A 24,632-nucleotide genomic window follows, 5' to 3' on the forward strand; every position below is an offset into this window, starting at 1 on the left:
CTGATGAATCTAAGGCCGGGTGTGGTGTCTCATGCTAGTAATCCTAGCACTATGGGAGGCCCAGGCAGGTTGGTTGGTTGACCTCAGGAGTTCGAGAATAGCCTGAGCAAGAGGAAGACCCCATCTCTAAAAGAAAAAAAAAAATAGCCAGTTGCTGTGTCAGACAACTGTAGTCTCAGCTACCTGGGAGGCTGAGACAAGAGGATCATTTGAGCCCAAGAGTTTGAGATTGTTGTGAGCTGTAACGGCATAGCACTCTACTTAGGGTGACAGAGTGAGACTCTGTCTCAAAACAAAACAAATCCCCCAAACCCACAGGAATCTGGGTGAAGGATATACAGTGTAAATTATCATACTTTTTTTTCTTTTTTGTTGAGACATAGTACCACCCTACGCCCCTGAGCAAAGTGCAGTGGCGTCATAGCTCACTGCCTCAGACTCAGCTGAGGGCATCCCACTGCCTCTGCCTCTGGAAGCTGGTGGGATTACAGGCACTTGCCGAGGTGCCCGGCTGGGTTTTTCCATTTTTTTAGGAGTCGAGGTCTCATGCTCACTTAGGCAAGTCTGGAACTTCTGAGCTCAAGCAATTCTCTCTCCTCAGCCTTCCAGAGTGCTGGGATTAAGGTGTGAACCACCACACCTGGCAATGATCATAGTTTTGATTTTCCTGTACTTCTACCATTTTTCTAAATAAATACTTAGGGAAAAATAATTGTATCAGAGTGCCTTAAGTATTTTCCCCAGATCACTGATTAAATGACTCAAATGTACTTGCATAAACCCATCTATTTGCCAACATTGATAAAGAGTCAAAGAAAATGATCCAGTGTCAGGAAAGAGAATGCACTTACCAATGCTATGTAGGGGCAGCCACTGAATCTTGTTGCTGGGCTAAAGAGATAACTAGCCCTTAAAGTTCAGCAAAGTCAAAATGAATCAGAAGAATGTAAGTCTGAAACAGATTCTTCATAAACAAAGGAGGTACCTAAAGTCTGTGAAATACGGATGTCCCAGTATTCTTTTCTCTTGGCAGTTTTCCTAATGACTAAGTTTTTCTGGAGTTTGCTTCCACAGTTTAGATTCTTTGGCTTACTTCCTTGCTCCAAAATCAATGTCTCCATTGTCTTCTATAATTTAAAACTAAAATTAAAATTTATGAGTATAGGCTTGGCACCTGTAGCTCAGCAGTTAGGGCACCAGCCACATACACTGGAGCTGGAAGGTTCAAATCCAGCCTGCCAAACAACAATGACAACTACAGCCAAAAATATCCAGGAGTTGTGGCAGGCACCTGTACTCCCAGCTACTTGGGAGGCTGAGGCAAGAGAATCGCTTAAGCCCAAGTGTTTGAGGTTGCCGTGAGCTGTGAAACCACAGCACTCTACCAAGAACGACAAAGTGAGAGTCTGTCTCAAAAAAAGAAAATAATTTATGGCTATAATGTTTCCTTGTTGACAGAGAGAGATCCATAATGGTTAAGTTCCCTTTGACACTTCTCCCTCATTCTAACTCCTTTCTTCTCACCCCAGAGGTTATCGTTGACAGGAGTTTGTTGTGCAGCCCCCTATAAAATACATACTAATTTATACTAATTACGTCACAAGATAGTCTCACAAAATCTTTTCAGCTCCTGCAGTATATACAGTTCTAATGGTCTTAACGCAAGGGGGTTAAAGAACCTCTTCGTGAATTTGATAAACTGCCTAGCCTTTCTTTAAAAAAAAAATCATATCAACAAATATGAACTGTCAGAAGTTTAATATACAACAAGAGGTCCATCCACATGGAATCTATTCTTCTCAGGTTAACAATTCCTGTTTTTCACTTTTAAACAACAGTTTCCTTCTTTTTGCAAGGCTTCATCACAATTACTCAAAAGCCAAAACAGATAAGCCAGTATCACCCAGTCGTGGCTTGAGATCAATGCAAGCCATTCAAGTAGAAAACAAAATGTATATCACTTCTAAAAGAAAAAAAAAACAAACCTCTAATTCACATCTCCTTTTATACTTTGACACAATTCTTGCTCTACCTTGGCCCACTCTAAGTCAGGGCAATTTGACTCTCTTTACTTCACATAGCTGTTCCTGATCATGCACTCAACGATCCTGGTCACCAAACTAGCTCTTACATTCACAGTATTTTGTATATGATCCTAAAAGCAAAAGCAAAGTTTTATTAATTTTTTTCCTCTGAAAGAGTGGTAAAATCACTATCTCCACTGGAAGTTCTCAAATTTATTCCAAAACAAAAAGAAGGCCAAAACATGTTGAAGTAGATAAAGACAAGTTCAGGCTTGCCAATAAACTTGACAGCCTTCAGTTCCTTTCTCTCTGTCACCCAAGGTATTCTCATCAGAAAATGCAAACAAGTGTTTTATCTGGAATTCAGGAAATGTGACCAAAGATCTACTCTCCTAAAATTCACTCTTTTTATGTGTGATACTTTATTCTATTGACAGCCTCTCTACTTACTCAGTAATGTACCTGTATAAAAGAAAATAATGGATGTCTACTTTGGGGATACAGTGACAGAGGAAAAAGCAGATACCTAGGGCTGCTTTCTAGAAAAATTTTAAAAGTTCAGTTGATTTTGCATTCTTCTCAGCACATACATTTGATACAATAGAAAAATCAGGTCTAAAATACTTCTCAGATAAATCCATTACCTTTGCAAGATTATTAAGTTAATATTGAGGGGAGAAATAACTTGACCCTCATATTTTCACTGTCACACCCGATCACACACGCTGCTTTGCTCAACGAACCCTATAAACACTCTGAAATACAAGCAGAAGAAAAGCACATTTATAACAAATCATCACCAGTTACTCAGCCAGGGACACAAAAACAAGATACACATACAAATACCTTTCCCAAAGAAAACACAACAGCAAAGAGCTCTTAGTCAGACAATCCCACACACTTAAGAAATCCCATATCCACTCAGCTTCAGGTACAAATCACCTCACACCTAACAGCACGAACACTCACACACAGGCGGAAATACATCCATACACCCAGCAACTGAAAGACTCGCAGTCCGCCGGACATCCACAGCTCCTCTCCCCTCCCCCTGCAACACACGCAGAGGGCCCCAAGCAAATCCCAGGTTTCAGCTGATTCCCGCACCAGCTCCGGCTCCTCCTCTGCACCTGCCCGGCCCGCGGGTCCTATCCCCGCGTTCCTGGGGAGACACTGGGCGCGCTCCGCTCTCGCTGTCTCAGACCCCAACCTCCCCAACTAAGCGCCCGACGCCTGCGCACGGAGCGCCGCGGCTCGCGCCCAGAAATCTCCGGGGCGCCGCGGTGGGAACTAGCGGGTCCCAGACGTCAAGCCACGAACCCGGAGGAGGATGAGAGGAGAAGTAGCCCGGCGTCCGACCGCACCGCCACGGACTTCCGGGAGTGGACTACATTTCCCAGAAGCACCGCTAACGGAACACGGCTCAATTTCCGTTTCTTTACGCCATTTGGGGAGTCGGAAGAGGCATCTTCGGTAGAGGATCTTGGCTCTACCTCTACTGGGCTGTGGACCTTGGAACTGGCCTTGGAAATCGGGCTCCAGGTCTTGGACCCTGATCTACACCTCTGTTGAGGTGAGTGTCGGGAGTGCCAGGGCGGAAATGTACGGACGAAGCGTCTCTGGAATTCTGTGTGCGGCTGTATCTTCCGCTTTGCGCGCGTGGTGCAGCCGTCTTGGTATTGGCAACTGTGGTGAGCGAGTTATTTGTAACTGTGTGCTTACCTGATTAGACATATACTTTATGACTGTGTGATTGTGTATGTACCGCTTGTGACTGTGAAGTGTTTGTTGTGACGGGGTGTTTGGATGTGTTTGTGTCACTTTGAGGTTGCATATTTCCTTGTAAAATGTGACTGGTGTTTGCCTGTGAATTTGAGATCCAGGATACTGTCGTGACACAATGTTTGTGACCTCGTGTTTCCCTGACCTGGTACTTGGTTGAGTGACTATCCTGGTGTATGCCACGTGTGTGACTGTAGGGTTGTGTGCACCGTTTTCATGACTGTAAAGAGGATAGAAGTGCTGCTGTGGAAGGGAGTTTTTTGATATGATACTATGCCTTGTGGTTGGATTTTGTTTAAGACTAACAATGTACCATAACTTACAGATTGTGACTCCGGCTGTGTGACTGTGGAGATGTGATTGTGTGTGACGTTGTGTGCTCGTTTGTACGTTTTATACACTGTGACCTGATGGGAGTTATTGGGGCACAGAAGTAAAATTTCATTTTGATATTTCCGGGGTTCATTCTGGGGCTGAGTCTGCCAGTGGATCATGAGTCCCATGTGGCTTTGGGCTTCTTGGACGATTTAAGGACTTGACTTCTGTTTTGACCACAGTAGTTACCCATTGATACAGACCTGTGTTGCTTCATTTCTGCATCCGTCTTCTTTGGGAATTGTAGTTGTAAGTTCACTGCTGCCTCCTGATGTCCTCTCACCTGCCTCTGGTATTCTTAAGGGGATTGGGTCCAGGGAAGTGACAGGCAGGCCGGAAGTCAGAAATTGGAGCCCCTGAGTGAAGAATAGTAGTTATATCCAAGCCACAGACCTGGTCTTGAGATGAGAATTCTAGGGCTGATGGTACATTCCAGACAAGACACTGGAAATGGGGTGGGATTCCAGGAGTGGAAGTAATTCCAAAGTGGGTGCTTCAGGAGCCAGCCACACAGTTCAGAACCTGTAGCACTGGAATGCATGGTTGTGTCTCCAGTGGACAGCTTTGAATCAAGAAATAAATTCTAGCCTCAAATAGCTGTGATCTTGGCCCTTCTTTCTGATACAGAGGTGCAGGACTGTTATAGTTTCCTTCTGAATTTTTATATTAAGTAAGGAGTAGGTTATAGGAGTACAGCAAAGGGCTAAGTGCCTGTAGCTCAGCAGCTGGGCTCCAGCCACATTCACCAGGGCTGTCAGGTTCGACTCCAGCCTGGGCCTGCCAAACAGCAATGACAACTACAACCAAAAAATAGCGGGACATTGTGGCAGGCTCCTGTAGTCCCAGCTACTCTGGAGGCTGAGGCAAGAGAATCGCTTAAGCCCAAGAGTTTGAGGTTGCCATTAGCTGTGATGCCACAGCCCTTTACTGAGGACACCATAGTGAGACTCTGTCTCAAAAAAAAAAAGAGTACAGAAAAGGATATATGTTCTAACTTAAGACTGTTCCTCAGGAAAGGCCTAGTATCTTATTTCATTTTCTTTTTCTGAGAGTAGCTCCTAGAGGAGAAAAGAAAGGCTGTTATTACACGCTCAGTAGCAAAGTTTGAGGTGTGTGTTTCCTGAAATGCCTTTGCCTTTTCAGGATGTAGGAATTTTTGTTTTCTTTTTGAAATTTCCCACCTGATCTTCTCAATTGATGGAGGGGCAAGGCAATATTTTGCGGATTGGGAGAAAGGAAAATGTGCAGTTACCTGTGATGGATGATCCCAATAGGAAGGATAGGTTTAAGAGTCATGGATTTTAAAAAGAGAATTCTATTGTGTTATTTATGACAACAGCATTCTGGTTTGTTTAATTTTTTTTTAGCTGTGTATTACAATTTTCAAATGTACACAAAAACGTAATGAACTATCACATGCCCATCTCAAAAATTGTTACTTTCCAATCTTGTTCCAAATTTACTCTGCCTTCAGTTCAAGATTCTTTCTAATTTGCCTTTTGTTTTCTTCTTTGACTTACTGGATATTTTGGTGATCTTCCAATGATCTGTTTTCCTTGATTTCTTTTTCTTTTGTTTTCTTTTTCTTTCTTTCTTTCTTTTTTTTTGAGACAGTCTTGCTTTGTTTCCCCTGGTAGAGTGCGTTGGTGTCATAGCTCACAGGAACCTCAAACTCTTGGGCTCAAGTAATTGTGTTGTCTCAGCCTCTGGAGTAGCTGGGACTACAGGCACCCAGCCACAACGCCTGGTTATTTTTAGAAATGAGGTTTCACTCTGGCTCAGGCTGGTCTCGAACCTGTGAGCTCAGATAATCCACCCACTTTGGCCTCCCAGAGTGCTGGGATTACAGGTGTGAGCAGCCACACCCGGCCCCTTTTCACTGATTCTAATTTCATTCCATTGTGTTTCTAGAATACAGTTTGTATGACTGGAATCCTTTTAAATTAATTAAAATTTATTTTCTGGATGCATCTTAGTAAATTTTCCGTGTGCACTTTAAAGAGTGTATTTTGCTGTGGTTGAGTGGAATGTTCTGTAAATGTCAACTAGATTAGGTAGGTTGATAGTGTTGTTTAAATCTTCTATGCCTGTACTGGTTTTATGTTTGCTGGATTTCTCTCTTTCTCCTTGTAGTTTTCATCACTTTCTTCTTGGTGTATTTTGAAGCTGTGTTTTGGATTTTATGTCCTATGGGTGAATTGACCCCCTTTTACTATTAGGAAATAGTCTTATCTTTGGTAGTAGTCAATGCTCTCAACATGTGTTTTGCTGATATTTCATGTAGCTACTCCAGCTTTCTTTTGATTAGTGTGCATCTTTTAAAAATCCTTCTACTTTTAACCTATTGTCTTTTGGCATTTCAAGTGCATTTCTTGTAGGTAGCATATAATTAAGGTTTATGTTTTTATCCCACTTGGTAGTTTCCACTTTTTCTTGGACTATTTATACCATTTACATGTAATGCAGTGGTTCTCATCCTTCCTAATGCCACCACCCTTTAATACAGTTCCATATGTTGTGGTTACCCCCAACCATAAAATTATTTTCATTGCTACTTCATAACTGTAATTTTGCTACTGTTATGAATTGAAATGTAATATCTGATATGCAGGATGTATTTAGGCAACCCCTGTGAAAGGGTCATTTGACCCCAAAGCAGTCGCAACCCACAGATTGAGAATCCATGATGTAGTGGGATTATTGATATGGTTTGGTTCAAATGCCATTTGCCATTTGTTTTAAATATGTCCCATCTGTTCCATTTTTTCTTTCATTCTTTTAGAAATTGACAAAGGAGTTTGAAAATTACAATATCAGTCATCTGAGTACAAAAAAACTATCAAAAACTATCAAAACTATTGGAGTTTAATAGGCAATAGCCCAGTAATATTTAATCTATGATCACATGACTGGGTTTTCAATACAGTAAAACAACACTCTTCAGATGTGTTAAGCAAGACACAGCTAGGATCATTTGTTTTCGTCTTGCTTTCCACATTTAATTATGCTTTACCTTTCATTTTGATTTAATGTTTTTAAAATTATGTAACACATTTACCAAATGATTATGTCCAAAATCAAAGCTGTAGAACAGAATGAATTTGGAAAAGTGTCCATTCCCGTCCCCTCCACCCTGCTCCCTTCTTCCCTCTGTAGATAAGTATCTGTACTTCTCTTTGCTTTTCCTTCAATTTTTTCTTTGAAGTACTATACTTATATGTTTATGTAAGGATTTGTGTATGCATATGTGTATGCATATGTATGCTACTTTTATTCTCTCCATTTTTTTTTTTGTTTTTTACAATGAGGTCCGCACTCTTTTTCCCAGGGTAGAGTGCCAGGCAAACTCCTGGACTCAAGCGATCCTCTTGCCTTAGCCTCTGAGTAGTTGGAACTACAGATGTGTGGGACCACACCTGGCATATTCTCTCCATTCTTAGTTAGAAGGAAGCATTCTATGTAAATTGTTCTGTGCCTTCTTTTTTTGATTTCACACATCTCATATATCCTGGAGATCACTCTGTAGGAATCTACAGAGATCCTCATTCATTTTTTGTAGCTGTACATTCTACTGTGTGAGTGTAATACCCTGTTTCCCCGAAAATAAGACAGTGTCTTATTTTAAGGTGTGCTCCCAAAGATGCACTAGGTCTTATTTTCAGGGGACGTCTTATCTTTCCTGTAAGTAGGTCTTATTGTCGGAGGATGTCTTATTTTCAGGGAAACAGGGTAGTCTGTTTAACAAGTCTCCAATAGGTGGGTATTTGTTTTTTCCCAATATTTTGCTATTACATAGTGCAGCAATAAATTACTGTATGTGGTCTCTATTTGTGAAAGTTTATCTTTGGGGCAAATTTGTAGAAATGGCTTACTTTTATTTTATTTTAATTCATTTTCCATAAATTCTACATGAATTAAAACCCCTTGAGCAATAGTAAAATTGCATACCTCCTCATTTTTCTCCAGAGATTATACTGTTTATTTATTTGAGACAGAGTATCACTGCATTTCCCTCGGTAGAGTGCCATGGCATCCCTGCTCCCAGCAACCTTAAACTCTTTGGCTTAAGCAGTTCTCTTGCCTCAGCCTCCCAAGTAGCTAGGACTACAGGCACCTGCCACAGCGCCTGGCTTTAACTATAGTTCAGACTTCCAACGGTCTGAGGGACAGTGAACTGGCCCCCTGTTTAAAAAGTTTGAGGATGCCTGGTGTATGTGGTCGGTGCCCTCACCATTGAGCTACACATGCTGAGCCAAGAGATTTTACTATTTAATATTTGTTTTTCCTCCAAATATAGTGAGAATCCTTTTTTTAATTATTACATGTTCCTGTTTAGAATTTCAGGAATTTGTTCTCTCTTTGTTTTCTGATACCAAATAGTACATGTTTGTTGGCACAATTTGAAAAATGTGGGGGAAAAAGACACACTGGAGAAAATAACAATTACAGGAAAACCATTCTTTGGAATGAATCACTGTTCATATGTGGAATTGACCCTTCAAAACATTGTTTCTAAACTTATTATTATGGAAAATTTTAAAACATACACAAAAGTAGAGTGTATAGATGACATATCCTCATATGCCCTACTGATTGCTCAACTTCAACACATATCAATTTATATCTAAACATATTCCATCTAGAGCTCCATTGCTTCCTGCACCTCCCATCCCTCCACTCGTAGAAAACAAATATATCATCCTGAAATAAGTTTCCAAGTATATAATTTCTTTTTATTATTATTATTTTTTATTAAATCATAACTTTGTACATTGATGCATTTATGGGGCTCAGGGTGCTACTATGATATACAATGTGAAACGCTTACATTGAACTAAGTAACACATCCATCACAATTATACTCATTTCTTAATAGTTTTGAAATGTACCATTGCATCATGCACATTAGGTGAAGTCCCCCCGAATACCCTCCCTCCTCCCATAGCCCCTTCCTCTCCTCTCTTTCTCCTCTTCCCTTCTACTTTCTGGACTATAGTTATGTTTTGTCATTCATATGAGTGTGTAGGTCATATGGTCTCATATGATTATATATTGATTTCATAGTAGTATTGAGTACATTGAATACTTTTTCTTCCAATCTTGAGATACTTTACTAAGAAGAATATGTTCCAGCTCTATCCAGGTAACCATAAAAGATGTGAAGTCTTCATCTTTTTATGGCTGCATAGTATTCCATGTTGTACATATACCACAATTTGTTAATCTGTTCATGGGTCGATGGGTACTTGGGCTGTTTCCATGTCTTGGCTATTATGATTTGGGCTGCAGTAAACATTCTGGTGTAAATGTCTTTGTTGTAAAATAATTTTTGAGCTTCTGGTATATACCTAGTAGAGGAATTGCAGGATCGAATGGTAGGTCTACTTTTAGTTCCTTGAGTGTTTTCCAAACTTCTTTCCAAAAAGGTTGTATTAGAGTGCATTCCCACCAGCAGTGTAGAAACATTCCCTTCTCTCTGCATCCATGCCAACATCTGTAGTTTTGGTATTTTGTAATATAGGTAATCTTACTGGAGTTAGATGATATCTCAAAGTGATTTTGATTTGCATTTCTCTGATTGAGGATGATGAGCATTTTTTTATGTGTTTTTAGGCCATGCGTCTGTCTTCATCAGAGAAGTTTCTGTTCAAGTCTCTTGCCCACATAGAAATGGGGTTATTTGTTCTTTTCTTATTGATTAGTGAGTTCTCTGTAGACTCTAGTTATCAGACCTTTGTTGGAAGCATAACCTGCAAAAATCTTCTCCCATTCTGAAGGTTATCTGTTTGCTTTACTTACTGTGCTCTTGGCTGTGCGACAGCTTTTTAGTTTGGTCAGATCCCAGTAATGTATTTTTTGTGTTGCTTCCATTGCCAAGGTGTCCTCCTCATAAAATATTCTCCCAGGCCAATTTCTTCAAATGTTTTCCCCGCACTCTCTGCTAGTATTTTTATAGTTTTATGTCTTAAGTGTCATCTTTTATCCAGTGAGAATCAATTTTTGTTAATGGTGAAAGGTGGGGGTCCAGTTTCAGTCTTCCACAAGTTGCCATCCAGTTCACCATCCAGTTCACCCAGCACCATTTGTTAAATAGGGAGTCTTTCCCCCACTGAATATTTTTGATAGGCTTGTCAAAGATCAAATGATGATAAGTACCTGGGTTCATCTCTTGGTTCTGTATTCTGTTCCATAAATCTACTGCTCTGTTTTTGTGCCAGTACCATGCTTTTTTGTTCACTATAGATTTATAGTATAGCCTGAAGTCTGGTAATGTGAGATCTCCTGATTTGTTCTTATTTTTGAGTAATGTATTTGCTATTCGAGGTTTTTTTCTGATTCCATATAAAATGAAGTACTATTTTTTTCAAGTTCTTTAAAGTATGACAACGGTGCTTTAATAGGGATTGCATTAAATCTGTAGATTGCCTTGGGTAGTATGGACATTTTAACAATGTTGATTCTTCCCAGCCATGAGCATGGTATATTTTTCCATTTGTTAACATCTTCAGCTATTTCTTTTCTCAGAGTTTCATAGTTCTCTTTATAGAGATCTTTCACATCCTTTGTTAGGTAAATTCCCACATATTTCATCTTCTTTTGCACTATTGTAAAAAGAATAGAGTCCTTGATTGTTTTTTCAGCTTGACTATTATTTGCATATAAAAAAGCTATTGACTTGGAAGTATTGATTTTGTATCCAGAGATGCTGCTGTATTCCTTGATCACTTCTAAGAGTTTTGAATTTAAGTTCCTGAGATTTTCTAGATATAAGATCATACCATCAGCGAAGAGTGAGGTTTGATCTCCTCTGACCCTATTTGGATACCCTTCATCACCTTCTCTTGCCTGATTGTGATAACTGAGACTTCCATTACTATGTTGAATAGCAGAGGAGACAGTGGGCATCCTTGCCTCGTTACTGATTTGAGTGGAAATGTTTTCAATTTTTTTTTTTTGTATGAAAGGTTTTTATTGGCAAGGGAGGGATGCTGCAGAGCAGCACCAAGAAGGAGAGAGAGAGGAAAGGGAGAGCAGGAGAGGGGGAGAGAGGAGAGACTGAGAGAAATAGAGAAAGAGAGAAGAGGAGAGAGAGAGCAAATGTTTTCAATTTTACACCATTTAATATGATATTGGCTGTGGGTTTGCTGTAGATGGCCTCTATTAGTTTAAGAAATGTCCCTTCTATGCTTATTTTCTTAAGTGTTCTGATCATGAAAGGATACTGGATGTTATCAAAGGCTTTTTCTGCGTCAATTGAGAGAATCATATGGTCTTTGTTTTTTATTTTATTGATATGATGTATTCTATTTATAGGTTTGCATATGTTGAACCAACCCTGTAATGCTGGTATAAAACCAACTTGATCATGGTGTATAATTTTTTTGATGTGTTGTTGAATTCTGTTTGCTAAAATCTTACTGAATATTTTTGCATCAATACTCATTAATGATATTGGTCTATAATTTTCTTTCTTTGTTGGATCCTTTCCTGATTTGGGTATCAGGGTGATATTTGCTTCATAGAATGTGTTGGGAAGTATTCCTTCTTTTTCTGTGCTTTGGAAAAGGTTGTATAATATAGGTACTAGTTCCTCTTGAAAGGTTTGATAGAATTCGAATGTCAAGCCATCTGGTCCCAGATTATTCTTTTTTGGGAGATTTCGTATTGTTGATTCTGTTTCAGTGATTGATACAGGTCTATTCAAGATTTGTAATTCTTTCTGGTTGAGTCTAGGAAGGTGGTATGCTTCCAGATATTGGTCCATTTCCTTCAGATTTTCATTTTTCTGGGAATAGAGATTTTTGTAGTAATCATTGAGGATTTTTTGAATTTCTGAAGTGTCTGTTATTTCTCCTTTATTGTTTCTAATAAATGATATTAGAGATTTTAGTTTACTATTTCTGGTTAGGTTGGCCAAAGGTTTATCCATTTTGTTAATCTTTTCAAAAAACCAACCTTTTGTTTCGTTGATCTTCTGAGTGATTCTTTTGTTCTCAGTTTCATTTAATTCTGCCCTAATATTGGTTATTTCTTTTCTTCTGCTGTGTTTGGGGTTGGATTGTTCTCCCTTTTCCAGTTGCTTGAGATGATCCATTAAGTTGTTGGCTTCCTCTCTTTCTGTTTTCTTGATGAAGGCTACCAAAGCTATAAACTTCCCTCTTAGCACTCCCTTTGCAGTATCCCACAGGTTTTGATAATTTTCGTCTTCATTATCATTTTGCTCCAAAAATTTGGTGATTTCCTTCTTAATCTCGTCTTTCACCCAGCTATCATTCAGCCTAAGATTATTTAGTTCTATGACTTTGTTTGAGTACGAGGACTCCTGTTGCTATTGAGTTCAACTTTTATTCCATGGTGGTGTGAGAAGATACAAAGAATAATTTCTATACTTTAAATTTTGCTGAGAATAGACTTGTGTCCTAGGATATGATCTATTTTGGAGGATGATCCATGGGCTGATGAGAACAATGTATATTCAATTTTATTAGGGTGAAATGTCCTGTAAAGGTCTGTGAAGTCCATTTGTTCTAGGGTCAGGTTTAAGTCTAATTTTTTTGTTGTTGTTGTTTAGTTTCTTCTTGGAGAATCTATCCATAACTGTCAAAGGGGTGTTAAAATCTCCAACTATTATAGTGCAGGAAGATATCAAGTTGTTCATATCCATTAGGGTCTACTTTATGAATTGAGGAGCATTCTGGTAGGGTGCATAAATGTTAATTATTGAAGTCTCTTCTTGTTGGGTATTTCCCTTGACAAATATGTGGTGACCTTCCTTATCTTTCTTTATCTTTGTTGGTTTAAAACCAATTGTATCTGCTACTAAAATTGCAATCCCTGCTTTTTTTTGGTTTCCATTTGCCTGTATTAAACAACTCTATCCTTTTACCCTAAGTATATTTTTATCCCTTAAGGTATAGTAAGATTCTTGTATACAGCAGATATCCAGTCTGAGTTTATGTATCCAGTCAGCCAGCCTCTGCCTCTTTAGAGGAGAATTTAAACCATTCACATTGAGAGAATTGATAAGCCTGGTTGTGTTTTGGGTGTCATGATTTTCAGATGTCCAGTGGACGTTTTTAATCCTTTTACCACTGTGGAAGTTGGGTTTTGTTCAAAATTTTCTGGATGAGTTTACTTTGGAGGTAGAGCATTGTGCTGATTGTTGTAGGGGATGGGTCTGAGAATATCCTGGAAAGCTGGTTTAGTTATGGCTAATTTCTTCAACATGTCTATGTCATTAAAGTATTTGATTTCTCCATCACAAATGAAACTCAGTTTAGCTGGATACAGGATCCTGGGCTGGAAGTTGTTTTGTTTTAGGAGACTGAAGGTAGATGACCATCTTCTTCAGGCTTGAAACATTTCGGCTGAGAGATCTGCAGTCATTCTGATATTTCTCCCTTTGTAGGTGATGTTTTTCTTATGTCTGGCTGCTTGCAGAATTTTCTCCTTTGTCTTAACCTTGGAAAAGTTAATCACAATGTGTCTAGGAGATGCTTTATTTGGATTGAGTCTTGTTGGGGTTCTGAATCTACTATCTGAAGTTCTGTATCTCTTTCAATGCTTGGGAAATTCTCCAAAATCTCTTGGTGTAGAGCATCTGTACCTTTAGGACCATCCTCCTCTCCTTCAGGAATTCCTACATGACGAATATTTGATCTTTTGGAGTGATCCCACAACTCTCTCGGGGAATGATCAGTTTTTGCTCTCCATTTGTCTGCCTCTTTGAGTGTTTGGGAATGTTTAAAAGCTTTGTCTTCAGTTTCAGAGATCAACTCTATCACTGAGGGATTCTACTGTATTTTGGAGTTCCTCAACTAACTTTTTCATTTCCTTGAGTTCTGCTATCTCTTTTCTAATTGTGTCCATATCTTTGGTGACTTGGGCTTTGAATTCATTAATTTCTTGAGACAACTTTAGAACTACACTTTGGATTTCTATTTCTATCTTTTCTTCCATTCTATTTATCTTATTTGTAATCCATATTCTGAATTCGATTTCTGACATTGCTGCCATTTGTCTATGCCTGGCATCTTCAGTTGTAGCTCCTTTGTCATTTCCTGGGGGAGATCTATTGATCTAGTCTCTGGTTATTCATGTTGCCAGAGTTCTTCTGTTGGGTCTGTACCATGTTTATTTTCCACTGTTTAGTTATAAGAATTGGTAGGGTGACATTGAATTGGGGTTCCCTGGTAGTAGAAATAGCCCCTTACCAAAGCACTAGGCTTTGTAATTGTGGGTTATCTCCTACAGCCTTACAAAGGCCCCTTTCAGAGTTTTGGCTGGAGACTTTGAGGACCTACTTGGTGAGATAGCGCAAGCTATCTCTGTTTTGATATTAGCCAACCTCTACCCTATCCTAAGAAGCCACAGTATTAGGTTTAAATCTCAACTGTGAAGAGATACAAACAGCTGTGGTGCCCAGCCTCCACCCTTCAGTTTCTTTCTCCTACACAACTTCTAAGGTCAAACTCTGAATGTCCCTAAGTGGACAGCCCCAGACACAGATTCCAATTAAATTGTCTCAGGCAGTGCAAAACCTGCTCAGCAGAGAGGGGTTCAATTGGAGCCAGGGATCCACACTCCTGCCCACTGGTCTCAGTCCACATCCAGCTAGCCTATGCTTGCCACCAGTAGGAGTTAGGGGACCACTCCCCTGCCTGCCAGTCTCAGTCCACTGCCTGGCAAGCCGCTGTTCACAGGTTCTGTTGGAGTCAGGGTCCCACACCCTGCCCGCAGGTCTCAGTCCTCACCTGGTAAGCCTCTGCTCACCAGCCCCACTGGAGACAGGGGACCATGCCCTAGCCCTTAGGCTTGGTTCACACCCAGGAAACCACTGCTCGAGGGTTCTGTTGGAATCAGGGGACTACGCCCTTGCTCTCAGGTCTCAGTCCATGCCTAGCAAGCCTCTGCTTGCAAGCCCAGCAGGGGCTGGGGACCAGCCCTGCTTGCTGAACTCAGTCCACATGGGGCAACCACTCTCCCACTGTGGGTGCCATCATAGCCGGGGGTTCTGCACCCCATCCCACTAGACACAGCCCAAACCAAGGGTCAACACTAACACTGGCCGGGCATAGTCATAATCAGGGGACTGCTCCTCCTCCCGCCGAGTGTCCCTTTCTTCCTACACCCTCTTTTTTCCCCATTAGTCACAGATTCCGTCCTGATTGTTGGTAGTCCATACTGTGCCCAGTTCTCTCAGGACAAGACCAAGCATTCTGTACTCTGCAGGGGGCAGAACTTCAGACCACCATGTGATGGGGGAAGGGTGGAGTGGGAGTCTGGACTTTTGGGGGAAAATATCTGTTCAATTTTTTTTTTTTTTTGGTGGTTTTTGGCCTGGGTTTGAACCCGCCACCTACGGCATATGGGACCAGCTCCCTACTCCTTGAGCCACAGGCGCCACCCATATCTGTTCAATTTTATGCCTGGCAGGGTGGTGTCTAGGTGCATAAGTGGGACCTTCCTAGAGAAAGAGACCTGGAGTTTAATGGTTCTCTCCAGCGAGGTAAAATGACAGGTCTTTTGTTCCCTGCTTGTTCACAGATAGCCTGTGGCAGCCTCCTGCTTGGAGGAGGGGTCTCCTGTCCTCTAGTCGATAGGCTTTATACCTGAAATTTGGTTTCTTGAATGCTCTTCCTTGGAGTTACAGCTTGCTGAACTTCTTTCTTAGCTCAGCTCCCCACCTTTGGCCTTATAGAGTCCGATTCCATCCAGTTTTTCTTCCTCTGCTCAGGAGCCTCTGCCGAGGGTTGCTACCAGTCAGCCATCTTCCCAGCCCCCTATAATTTCATTAATAAATATTTTGATGTATATCTGTAAAAATGCCAGGCACAGTAGCTCATACCTATAATCCTAGCACGTGGGAGGCCCGAGGGGGTTGGATCGCCTGAGTTCAGGAGTTTGAGAACTGTTGGAGCAAGAGCGAGAGCCTGTCTCTACTAAAACAATTTAATAACTAGCTGGGCATTGTGGCGAGTGCTTGTAATCCCAGCTACTTGGGACGCTGAGGCAAGAGGATCACATGAGCAGAAGAGTTTGAACTTGCTGTGAGCTATGATGCCATGGTACTCAAACCAGGGTGACAGAATGAGACTGTGTCTCAAAGAAACAAAAAACAAAATTGAAAAAAAAAATTGCTGAGCAGGCTTGGCACCTGGTGCACAGTGGTTATGGCGCCAGCCACATACACCAGAGCTGGAGGGTTCGAGCCCAGCCTGGACCTGCTAAACTACAATGACAACTGCAACAAAAAAGTAGCCAGGTGTTGTGGCAGGTGCCTGTAATCCCAGCTACTTGGGAGACTGAAGCAAGAGAATCACTTAAACCCAAGTTGCTGTGAGCTGTGACTCCATAGCACTCTACCAAGGGCAACATAATGAGACCTTTTCTCAAAATAAATAAATAAATAAATAAATAAATGAGCACAAGATTGTTAAAATTTCAGACTCTTTGCTTTCTCTCTCTTATTTTTTTTAGTTCTATTAGTTTTTGCTTCGTATATTTTGAAGCTTAAATCTGTTCATATTTTGGATTGCTGTCTTCTTGATGACTTGATCCTCTATTTGTCATATTAATTTTTCTGTAGTTTGAAGTCTGTTTTGTCTCATATAAATATAGGTGCACAAGCTTTCTTACGGTTAGTATTTTTATGGTATATTTTGCTTACCATTTTACTTTTTTTTTTTTTGCAGTTTTTGGCTGGGGCTGGGTTTGAACCCGCCCTCTCCGGCATATGGGGCCAACACCCTACTCCTTTGAGCCATAGTTGCCGTCCCATTACCAATTTACTTTTAACCAATACATGTCTTTGTATTTAAAGTGTGTTTCTTATAGAGAGCATATAGTTGGAACTTACTTTTTTATAATGTCTTAATGCTGCCTTTCTATTGGAATGGTTAGACTATTATTAATATAATTTAATTCAAGCCCTGCCATGGTTGGGAACATTGATATATAGGCTAGAGTATATTGTGGAAACACATCTGGATACTTTTGAATGTGAAAGTGACTGGGTTAAAGCTAAAGGCTTCTGGCTTTCGAAGAACTGAAGCCATGGATCTAGATTAGAGGTTACCCCAATTTTTTTTTTTTATAAAGGGCTAGACAGTAAATATTTTGGGCTTGATAGGCCATATGGTCTCTGTTCCAGCTATTCATCTCTGCTACTATAGTGTGAAAGTAGCAAGAGACAGTATAGATGAGTATAGATGTGTTCCAATGAAACTTCATTTTCCAGAATAATTGGTGGACAATAGTTTGCCAGTTTCTGATCTAGTTGCCCATCAGTGCATAACAAAGAAATATCTGTACCTTGCAAAATAATGACCATACCTGTAAAAAACTGTGTTTATAATTGTCTGGGTCTACAACCTCTCACATGAAGCATTTTTTTGCATGATAATTTCAAATTGCTGAATACATCTATTTTCCTATTATTGGATGGTTTTATTAATACATACATTCCAGGAATTCAACTATGGCTACATTGAGTAAAGAATTCTACTTTAAGAAATCTACTGATGTATATATTTTTTATTTTTTATGTTTTCATTTTTATTTATGAAAAAAGTCTTACTCCATCACCTTAGGTAAAGTATTGTGGCATCATCTTAGCTCACAGCAACCTCAAACTCCTGGGCTCAAGTGATGATCTTGCCTCAGCATCTGAAGTAGCTGGGACTACAGGTACCTGCCACAATGCCTGGCTAGTTTTTCTATTTTTAGTAGAGATGGAGTTTTACTCTTGCTCATACTGGTTATAAACTCCTGAACTCCTGACTTGGACTCCCAGAGTGCTAGAATTACAGGTGTCAGCCACCACGCCTAGCCTACAAATGTATTTTTAACCATTTCAGAAAGTCATGGTACTGATGGCAGTGCTGATTGCAATATTTGACTTGCCAATAGTAAATACTTATATTCATAGATAATGAATTTCTGTTTATTCTAACATTTACATGAGCACAAACACACAAATATATGTAGCCTTTATTTCAAAATGTGAAATGTAAATAAAAGGTGTCAACATTTAGTTAAATATGGTTGTTTTATAAATGGTTGTAAGCATAAGCATTTCATTATTTGTGCCTTCTAATGTAATTGTCTATGATCATTAATATATATTAAGTTGTTCATTATCTCCATTTTTTTATATACTATATATAGATGTATCATATTACCTATGAGTTTAATTTCTTTTTGTATATAGAAAGTATTGAGTTTGACTAGGATAAGAAACACCACCTGATTTGATCCTGCAATCCCATTACTAGGCATCTATCCAAAAGAAAAAAAAATCATTTTATCATAAGAACATTTGCACTAGATTTTTTATTGCAGTTCAGTTTATAATTTCCAAGATGTGGAAGTAACCTAAATGCCCACCAGTCCAGTAATGGATTAACAAACTGTGGTATGTGTATAACATGGAATACTATTCAGTCATAATAAGATGGTGACTTTACATCTTTTGTATTAACCTGGATAGAGTTAAAACACATTCTTCTTAGTAAAGTATCACAAAAATGGAAAAGCAAATATCAAGTGTTGTCAGTGGATTAATATGAAGCCAGTAGACAATCTAATACTTGTCCACATAGGGGGAAAACTCAATTCAATTGATGTTGGGGGGAGGGGATTCGTGTGCTCCCACTCAGTGGACAGAATGTAAGGGTATTGGCACACCTTTTGGGTGAGGGACATAACTACAACAGGAATCCTATGTAATGTGCAAATATTATAACCTAGTTGTTTGTACCCTCACATTAACCTGAAATTTAAAAAAAGAACCACCACCTATATCTATTCCCCTTAGTGTGTGTTTTGGGTTGGGAGAAGAGAAAGAAGAAAGAAAGTAATTAACGATAATTTTACCTTAATTATTTGTGATTGTGCAAAAATCCCTGATCTCATGCTTCTGTTTTCTCCCCATGTCCACCTTCTCCAGATTCTGCATCTCTCTAGATAGGAACCCAGAAGAGGACTGAATTATTTCTTGCAGTTCTAAAAATCATGGCTCAGGTGAATTGCTATTTCTGTGTGACCTTTTTTATAGGCTGTGTGTTTGTGTGTGTGTGTGTTCTTCCTTAATCTTCCTTCCTAACTGACTCCACTCAGAAATGTACTGCCCATTTTATCCCAATGTCTTCCTTAAAAGTGTCTTTCTAATCTAACCTGCATTCATATGCTCACTTAACAATTTGTTTAGCATCTTTCACTATGGACACTGATGTAATAAAAGCAGATTCCCCTAATTGCTTTTTTTTTTTTTTTTGAGACAGAGTCTCACTATGTCACCTTTGGTAGAGTGCTGTGCCATCACAGCTCACAGCAACCTCAAACCCTTGGGCTTAAGTGATTCTCTTGCCTCAGCCTCCCAGGTAGATGGGACTACAGGCGCCCACCACAACGCCCGGCTATTCCCTGATGTTTTAAGATAGGGAAGGATGGTAAATGGCACCACACATCAAAAATGTTTAGATATAAGTTTCCCCTTTGACAAGATAGGAGGTGGTCTTGACTGGGTTTATTCTCAGTATGTTCTGTATGAGCTTTGAAGATTAGGAGCATGGTTAGAGACTGAACAGAGAAAGATCAGGGATCTTTCCCTGCAATGCATGATTGATAAAATACCAAGATATGGACCATTTGAGATTCAGCATTATGTGCTCATCTTGAATGTGTGAATTTGGATTATCTTTTCCACCTTTCTACTGCTTAGAATGAGGAAGTTACATTTACAAGTGATGACTAGCAACAAGAAAAATCATCATTCACTTTCATGAGTTGTTGAGAATCACAACTCTGAGATCTAAGAAATATCTATGACGTTTTTATATAACTTAAAGTGGCTGAATATGAGCATTAAGTCAAATATGTGTTCATTATATGGAGCTATTCTGTAGCCTAGAAAAATATTCACTAAATTATTGGTGACAAGGAAAATGCTTATGATGTAATATGATACTCTGATATGAGGAATCTAGGGTTCAATAAATTTTTTAAGTTTATACAAATATTTTATAAGATTGTACAGAAAATGTTCCCCAATTATTTTTCTTATTCCTTTATTTTATATATATATATATATTTGAGACAGAGTCTCACTATGTCACCCTAGGTAGAATACTGTGGCGTCACAGTTTACAGGAACCTCAAACTCTTGGGCTTAAGCGATTCTCTTGCCTCAGCCTCCCTGTAGCTGGGACTACAGGCACCCACCACAACACCCAACTGGCTATTTTTTTTGGTTGTAGTTGTCATTGTTTGGCTGGCCCAGACTGGATTTGAACCTGCCAACTCCAATGTATGTGACTGGCACCCTAGCCACTGAGCTACCAGCGCCGAGCCTTTCTTATTCCTTAAATAGAGAAGAGAAACATTTATTGAAAGAGTATTGTAGACAACATATATACTGTACTGTACAGGATGCTTGGATATGCTATTTCTTTTAACTGGGGCGGCAAATGGAATAATCAGGAACATGTTGGTAATTCCAAGACTGTTTTTTTTTTTTGTTGTTGTTGTTTTTGAGACAGAGTCTCACTATGTTGCCCTTGGTAGAGTGCGGTGGTGTCACAGCTCATAGCAACCTCAAACTCTTGGGCTTACTCAGCGGTTCTCAACCTGTGGGTTGCAACCTCTTTGTAACAATGAAAATACATTGCGGCATTAGGAAGGTTGAGAACCACTGGCTTAGTGATTCTCTTGCCTCAGTCTCCCAATAGCTGGGACTACAGATGCCCACCACAACACCCAACTGTTTTTTTGTTATTGTTGTCATTGTTGTTCAGCAGGCCCAGGCCAGGTTTGAACTCACCAGCCCCTGTGCATATGGCTTCAGGCGCCACTGAGCTACGGGCGCCAAGCCTCAAACTGTTTGATATATGTTGCTCCCCATCCTCTCCCCCTCCATTGAAATAATATTGTTTTTATTTCCACAACTGATATTGTGTTTGTTGTTTCAGAGATCAGTGATGTTCAAGGATGTTGCCATTGACTTCTCTCAGGAAGAGTGGGAATACCTGGATTCAGCTCAAAGGGATTTATATAGAGATGTCATGTTGGAGAACTATAATAACTTCGTGTCCCTAGGTAAAGTTATCTGCTCTTCATATTCTAGGATCTACCTTTGGCATGGCTGCTATCTCTGCTGTTATTTCAAGGTTGCTTTACAAGTAATTAAATGAATTTCTTCTTCTCAAAGGAATGGTTTGAAATTACTAGAAGTAGATGATAGTTTCATAGGATACCTTTATCATAATTCTCTATCCTTCCAAAAGACTTAACTCTGCCTTAGAATACCTGTCTTCCTGCTATCTTTCTTAATGATCAAGGGATGAGGTTTGAATTCTGGGACACTCAGAATATTGTCAGAAAAGAGAGGGCATCTAATGTTATAGTTTAGATCTGCTAAAGGAGCACTAAAGAATTCATAGACCCTAATATTGTCAGAAAAGAGAAGGTATCTAATGTTACAGTTTAGATCTGCTAAAGGAGACCTAAATAACTTAGACCCCCCCCCACTAAATAATTCATAGTTACAAATTTTAAAAATAGGTGCAGAAATGTAGGTTTTTTTCTGAGTAGAAGAGATTTTGTCATTTGTATAGTCAATACAGTGGATCAGTACATTTCACAATCCTTTACTTACAGCAAACATGTTCTCTTACATAGGGATGCCATAGAGTTCATGTGTTACTATTTAAATTGCACATGAACTTAATGGCCACCCTGTATATATATACTTGGTAGTTAATATTATATATTGAGATTTATACATTGAATGAATATGCTAGAATCGTCTTTTATTTGAAAATAGCTGCAGGTGAATCTGTGACTGTCTAAGAAATTATTGGGTTTTTCTTCTTTTCTTTCTTTCTTTTTTGAGACAAAGTCTCAAGCTGTCACCCTGGGTAGAATGCTATGGTGTCACAGCTCACAACAACCTTAAACTCTTGGGCTTAAGCCAGTGGTTCTCAACCTGTGGGTCACGACCCACAGGAACTGTATTAAAGGCCCATGGCATTAGGAAGATTGAGAACCACTGGCTTAAGCGATTCTCTTACCTCAGCCTCTCAAGTAGCTGGGACTACTGGTACCTGCCACAATGCCTGGCTATTTTTTATTGTTGTTGCAGTTGTTATTGTTGTTTTAGCTGGCCCGGGCCTCGTTTGAACCCGCCAGGCTTGGTGTATGTGGCCAGCACCCTACCCACTGAGCTATAGTTTTTTCTTATAGTATTTTAATAAGGGATGGAATCTATATAAGTTAAAACTTTAATGAGTGATCATCCCATTTCAATGATCACTTTATTCCCTGTGTGCCTCACATCACTGGAAAATAATTGTCTTTCTATCTCTAGACTCTGTTTTTTCTGAAAGCTGTAGGAAGTCATTGATTGGTATGCTCCCCCAACAGGACCTAAGTTGTATGTGTAAAAAGGCTATCACTTGAGAAGGAAAGCAAGGGCTTTTCAAGATGGTCTCCCTAAGGAATTCCACTGAAGCCTTGCTTCTTCCTTTCCCTGTTGGTCTTTTTTTTTTTTTTTTTTTCCGAGACAGATCCTTACTTTGTTACCCTCAGTAGAGTGCCATGGTGTTATAGCTCACCGCAACCTCAAACTCTTGGGCTCAAACAATTCTCTTGCCTTAGCCTCCTGAGTAGCTGGGAGTACAGGTGCCCACCACAACGCCTGGCTATTTTTAGAGATGTGTCGTGGTGTTATAGCTCACAGCAACCTCTAACTTTTAGGCTTAAGCAATTCTCTTGCCTCAGCCTCCTGAGTAGGTGGGACTACAGGTGCCTGCCACAATGCCCGGCTATTTTTAGATACGGGATTTCGCTCTGGCTCAGGCTGATCTCCAATCTGTGAGCTCAGTCAATCCACCCACCTCGGCCTTCCAAGTTCTGAGATTACAGGCGTGAGCCACCACACCTGGCCCTTAAACTTGATATACTTTTAAAAAGACATTGTCATATTTTATCCAGCAATCCTGGTGATTTTCACAGTATCTGATGCACCATTTACATATTAACAATATTGTATCCTCCTATTTTTGAACATTCTAAATCCGTTTTTCTATAGTTTTCATTGTTTTTTCTTAGGGAGTCTTACACATTTCTTAAGCAATTTCCTCAGTACTTCATAAATTTTGTTTACATTATGGATAGGAATATTGTGTAACATTTTCTTTATACTTAATACTGATATAAGTTTATATGAACAAGTATTGATTTCTGTAAATTGATAATAACCTACAACTAATTATACAACTAATATTTTTTCAGTGCATAATATTGTATTTCTAAGTAGACAATTTTGCTGTCTACGTACAATGTGTTATCACTTTTCTATTTGGACCTTTTGGAAAAAACCCTTATTCAGTAGGACTTTTAGCACAATTTGAACATAAGCCTTATCATTTTTGAAATTTTACTGTCAGTGCTTCTAATGTTTATTAAACATATTCGTAGGCATCTGGTAAATACCTTAATTAGCTTAAGGAAGAGCCATTCTGGCTCTTTTCAATTAAGGGTCTTAAAGTATATTAAAATTTGTTTTCTTTGCATTTCTTGAAGTAATTCTCTCTTACTGCTTAAATTCTTTATGTGGAAAAATAGGTGTTGTGATGTTGAACTATTGTTGCATTTGTGGCATAAAGCAAAATGTAATCATGACTCCTTAAATACACAGGTAGTATTTTCTGTATTCCTAATATTTTACCTATGTTTGTTGATGAGATTGGCTTAGTTTTCCTGAGGTCTCTTTGTCTAGTTTTGTTATATGGGTTAATTTAACTTTGCAAAATGACTTGAGTATGTTTTCATCTTTTTTTATGTTCAACAATACTTACATATGGTTGAAATGATATATTTTTTAGTGGTTTGGATTATCTTGCCGGTAATACTGTCAGTAGTTGGTCTCCATTGCCTTGACCGTTAGATTCAATAGATACAATGACCCAACAGATAGAAATGACCGTCAGTTAAACATTTAACTCAGATGTAAAATTTGTATGTAATTACTGGTGTATACTCAGATAAAATCATGAGTGGTTTTTAATTTTTTTCATCTGTTCTACTTTACTATTGAGTTATATGTAGTTTTTTCTTATAAGCACTTTTAAGTTTTGTTTTTAATTGACACAGTGATTGTATTTAGTGATGCTTCAGTACGTATATACATTGTGTAATGATCAAATCAGGGTCATCAGCACATCCATCACCTCAAACACTTGTCATTTTTTTGTGGTTAGAACATTCAGAATCTTCTCTTTGCTATTTTAAAGTGTGCATTACATTTTGGTTGACTAGAGGCATCCTGTTATGTAGTAGAACACCAGAATTTATTCCTCCTAATTGTAACTTCGTACCCATTGACCTATCTCTCCTCATGCCCTCCACCTTTGGTAACCACTATTCTACTCTCTACTTCTATGAGATCAG

General features: G+C 39.3%; 1 protein-coding gene across 2 annotated transcripts in view; it reads left to right on the top strand.

The window, feature by feature from the left end:
- Window positions 1-3,481: 3,481 nt before the first annotated feature.
- Window positions 3,482-24,632, top strand: part of LOC128595905 (zinc finger protein 420-like) — a 30,376-nt gene continuing 9,225 nt past the window's right edge. The window contains exons 1-3 of one of the 2 annotated variants that reach the window (XM_053605064.1): window positions 3,482-3,597; window positions 19,132-19,205; window positions 21,152-21,278. In XM_053605064.1, coding sequence (XP_053461039.1) covers window positions 19,197-19,205; window positions 21,152-21,278 — 136 coding nt within the window. In that variant the 5' untranslated portion in view covers window positions 3,482-3,597; window positions 19,132-19,196. Of the gene's footprint in view, window positions 3,598-3,625; window positions 3,716-19,131; window positions 19,206-21,151; window positions 21,279-24,632 lie in introns of those variants that run through there. The other variant, XM_053605065.1, reaches the window with a different exon arrangement.

The sequence above is a fragment of the Nycticebus coucang genome, chromosome 10, assembly GCF_027406575.1.
Source record: "Nycticebus coucang isolate mNycCou1 chromosome 10, mNycCou1.pri, whole genome shotgun sequence".
NCBI classification, from domain to species: Eukaryota; Metazoa; Chordata; class Mammalia; order Primates; family Lorisidae; genus Nycticebus; species Nycticebus coucang.